Here is a 4,671-nt window from a genome sequence, read left to right as displayed (position 1 = left end):
CGTGCCACGGAGCGGCTGGGCCCGTGAGCCATGGCCGCTGAGCCTGCGCGTCCGGAGCCTGTGCTCCGCAACGGGAGAGGCCACAACAGTGAGAGGCCCGCATACAGCAAAAAAAAAAGAAAAAGAGATGGTATCCATAAGCATCTTGGATAAGAAAAGGGAGATGCAGCTATAGAAAAAGCAGAAGTTTAGAAGACAATAGGATATTAGAAACAGCTTCATGACAGTAAATTTGAACATATAGGTGAAGTGGATACATTAGTAGAAAAAGACAGTTCACCAAAACTGTCTCAAGAAAAAGTAGAAAACCTGAATTGTCTCATAATAAAGGAATGGATTCAGTGGTGAGAAGTCTTCCCTCAAAAAATCCCAGGCCTAGATAGACAACTTCTACCAAACGTTCCAGAAACAAATGATTCTAATCTTGCACTGGCTTTTCTAGATTATGGATAAAAGAGGGCATAGGCTCCAAGCATTCTATGAGGCTAACATAACTTTGATATGTTGTAAACAATACATCATAACTAGATTAGATTTATTCTAGGGATGTGAGATTGTTTGAAGCATTAGAAAGCCAACTAATATAATTTGACAGTTTCCTAAAGGAGGGAGAAAATGCCTATCGTATTAGTGGTATATTGAAGATGTTTGATAAATTTGAACTTTGCTTCAAGGTTTAAAATAAAACCTTTAGCAAAATAGGAATAGAAGGGAACCACATTGATAAATAATTTGCATTTTCGAGTAAAGTTGAACACGTTCCCATTCCTATAGCCCAGCAACATAACCTAGGAAAAAACCTTCAGACCTGTGCACCAGTATGTACAGCATGTTTGTAATAGCAAAAATTGTCCCATTAGAAGGAGAGTGGGTAAATTATGGTATATTCACATGGTGGAATACCGTACATAAGTTAAAATGAAATAAAGCTCTAACAATATGTATGAACTTCGGTCACTGTTGAGCAAATAAATTGCAGCGTACAGTGTGATTCCATATATATGCATTTCTATATATATATTTTTTTATTTTATATATTATATATATGAGATAACAAGCAATGTGTTTAGAGATGCAAACATTGTATATAAAGAAAAAACGGAGTGATAAACCTAAAATTAAGGAGGAGAGAATGAGATTGGGTGGAGTGGGATTGGAGAGGGGCATACGGGGGACTTCATAGGAAATAAGAGTTTTTTTAAGAGTGTGTGATCCATGGATGATTTGTTGTGTTGTCATTTTTGTATGCCTTTATGTATATTTGATAATATGTGTATATATTTTTTGTCTGCTCAGTATTAAAATAAAACCACCAGCTGTATCCGCCTGTTTATGGTGGCTGTTTTCTTTAAGATTTGGTGATTTTTGGAGGAAACCGTTTATAACTTTAGGAGCAGCCTCTGAAACTGACTGCTGTCTCTCAGATTGCCTTCTTTCCCCTTAATATTTGGTAAGATTCCAGTGTGGGATTTAAGGCACCTGGGTAATTCCCATTACCTAGCAAATTGGGGTCACTCTAGGAGCCCATTCATTAGGAATGTGATGAGATTGTGGAAGTAGAACCTTTGATCATGCTGTACTAGTTATAATGATGAGTAGATTTTTCCTTTTTTTGTATTCCTATTTTTCTGCCCTTTTTTTTTTTTTTTTTTTTTTGCGGTACGCGGGCCTCTCACTGTTGTGGCCTCTCCAGTTGCGGAGCGCAGGCTCAGCAGCCGTGGCTCACGGGCCCAGCCTCTCCGCGGCATGTGGGATCCTCCCGGACCGGGGCACGACGCTGTGTCCTCTGCATCGCCAGGCGGACTCTCAACCACTGCGCTACCAGGGAAGCCCTTTCTGCCTTATTTAATATATTTTGTTCTCTCTCCATTTTTTTCTTTTAGACAGAAAATATGCTGTGGCATTATCTATAAAGGCCGTTTTGGGGAAGTCCTCATCGACACACATCTATTCAAGCCTTGCTGCAGCAATAAGAAAGCAGCTGCTGAGAAGCCGGAGGAGCAGGGGCCAGAGCCTTTGCCCATCTCCACTCAGGAGTGGTGACTGAGGTTTATGTAGAAGGGGAACAAAAAATGATTTAAATTTTGGAAAACACCAACAAAATGACCCTCCTATTTTTAACTTGGATACCTGTTATTCTGCCAAAAGATGATTTCTAGAATAGTTTTGAGTGGGTTATTTTCCTTCCCGTTCCACAAAGTCTGAAGCCAGTATCTAGCTTACTAAAAGAAAAAAAAGAAGTGTACATAATATTTAAGATGCTGAGTATTTCATAGGAAAGCTGAATGCTGCTGTAAAGTGCTCTTTAAGGCTTTTTAAAAAAATCCCCTTCTAATGAATGAAATTAGGGGAATTTCAGGGGACAGAGATGGGATTTGTTGTATGATAAACGTATGTAGTTTTAGTCTTTCTATATTGAGAAGCAGTGGTTGGGGCATTTTTTAAGTTGGCTGGCTACACTTGTTTTCCTTTGTTATAATAAATTTGTCATAACTCAGTAAACACAGACTTGCCCCTAGAGGTAGTTGTTAATAACTTTGAAATATTAAGGTGTTGCCAAGGTTCTGATGATTCAAACCTGTACTACTGAAATTAAGGACGGACTAAGCTCTCTAGTGCGAATATCTTGAAGGAGTAATTTCTAAATATACAGAGGTAACTTGACTGTATATGTTGCATCCTGTGTCACCTCCCTCCATATTGATATTTGATAAAGTTTTTAATTTATATGAAACTTCTAAAGCAGAATCAAAGTTCCTCTTGGGGAAATGTCAAATCTTTAGGATAGGCAATCCTATATGAATAGTACCAAAGCATTACCCCTCGGTAGAGAATGCACTCTATTAAAAATGTTAAATTATCTGAAAAATAAAATGTGCAAGTCTTCAGGATGGCACATGAAAAAAACAAAGGTTAATGCTTCTTGGGGCACATTTCTTAGAGGGCTTGCAAGTGTGTAAATAATTTATGTTACATGACTGGTGACTTCATTGAAAATCTGCACAATTCAGTTTTAGCTCTGGATTACTTCGGTTGACCTTTGTGAAGGTTTTATCTGTGTAGAATGGTTGTTTGACTTGTTTTAACCTATTAGGGTTTTGGGTTTTGGGTTTTTGTTTTTTGTTTTTCATTCTATATTAAAGTAAAATTCTACTAAAAGAAAAGAGGTGTGTGTTAATGCTGAGTGGGCTGGTTTTGGTTTGGTTTCTTTTAGTCAGGCTTTCTGAACATTGAGGTGTTAGATGATACATCCTAAACATGGAGCTCTTCAATTGCAAAACCTTCATTAAAAGCCTTTTACTTGAACCCAAACCAAAGTACTATCTATTGCCTCTTTTCTAAAAGTTCAGGAAGAATATATCACCAGTTCAGACTTTTCTTAATGCAGGAGGATCATTTGCCTACCTTGTAATAACATGACTCAGTGCTTATTTTTAAAACTGGATTTTAAAGATTGGATAGTATAAATAACAAGAAGGAGTGAGCCAATTTTTATGGGTACCCTATAGTTTTATAGTTCTTAATCTAAACTTAAAATTTTATATTTCTTCCTTTGGAAAAAACTACAAGCCACCATATGCACAGACTACATAGTGAGTTGGGTCAGCTCTCCCACAGACTTTGAGGTGTATTACAAGAATTCCAGCCATTATCATCTTCCTCCTGAGTTATTTTGAAATGGTTTTTTTTCTCTCTCTCTTTTTTTTTGTACATTTTGGCTGCAGTATTGGTGGTAGAATATACTATAATATGGATCATCTCTACTTCTGTATTTATTTATTTATTACTAGACCTCAACCACAGTCTTCTTTTTCCCCTTCCACCTCTCTTTGCCTGTAGGATGTACTGTATGTAGTCATGCACTTTGTATTAATATATTAGAAATCTACAGATCTGTTTTGTACTTTTTATACTGTTGGATACTTATAATCAAAACTTTTACTAGGGTATTGAATAAATTTAGTCTTACTAGAAAATAAAAGAAGCTGTTTTGTGGCTTTGTCTGAAAGGTGTTCTTAAGTAAGAGTAACTAATGTTTTTGACCCTCACAGATACTCAGTGTAAGCACTTAGTATTATAACAAGCCATGAAGGAAAGAAGTCCTCTTTACTGAGAAATACAGACTTTAAAATACAGATCTTCCTCCACTTGCTATGGGGTTACGTCCCAATAAACCCAAAGTAAGTTGAAAGTATTGTAAGTCAAAAATGCATTTAATACGACATAGCTTAGCCTAGTCTACCTTAAACATGCTCAGAACATTTACATTAGCTTACAGTTGGCAAAATCATCTAACGCAAAACCTATTTTTCATTAGTGTTGACTATCTCATGTAATTCATTGAATACCGTACTGAAGGTGAAAGCCAGAATGGCTAAATGTACTGGTAGTTTACCCTCCTGATCGCGTAGCTGACTGGGGTCTGTGGCTCACTGTGGCTCCCTGCTGCCGCTGTGTCACAAGAGTGTCATATACTGCATATTGCTAGCCTGGGAAAAGATCACAATTGAAGTCTGATTTCTACTGAATGCATATCGCTTTTGCACGATCGTTAAGTCAAAAAATCCTAAGTTGAACCATCATTAAGTCGGAGACTGACTGTAAAAGACATTTTGTTGTTGTTGTTGACAGGAACAAGAAAGTAGGGTTTATTGGTGGGCATGGGTAGGG

General features: G+C 37.3%; 1 protein-coding gene across 1 annotated transcript in view; it reads left to right on the top strand.

Annotated features, from left to right (window-relative positions):
• Positions 1 to 3,942, top strand: part of SINHCAF (SIN3-HDAC complex associated factor) — a 30,179-nt gene extending 26,237 nt beyond the window's left edge. The window contains exon 6 of the mRNA XM_007117544.4: positions 1,884 to 3,942. Coding sequence (XP_007117606.1) covers positions 1,884 to 2,043 — 160 coding nt within the window. The 3' untranslated portion in view covers positions 2,044 to 3,942. The remainder of the gene's footprint in view (positions 1 to 1,883) is intronic.
• The last annotated feature ends 729 nt before the right edge of the window (positions 3,943 to 4,671 follow it).

Source organism: Physeter macrocephalus, chromosome 6, assembly GCF_002837175.3.
Source record: "Physeter macrocephalus isolate SW-GA chromosome 6, ASM283717v5, whole genome shotgun sequence".
NCBI classification, from domain to species: Eukaryota; Metazoa; Chordata; class Mammalia; order Artiodactyla; family Physeteridae; genus Physeter; species Physeter macrocephalus.
Note: the sequence above shows the minus strand (reverse complement) of the source record. Positions and strands in the feature narration are given on the sequence as shown.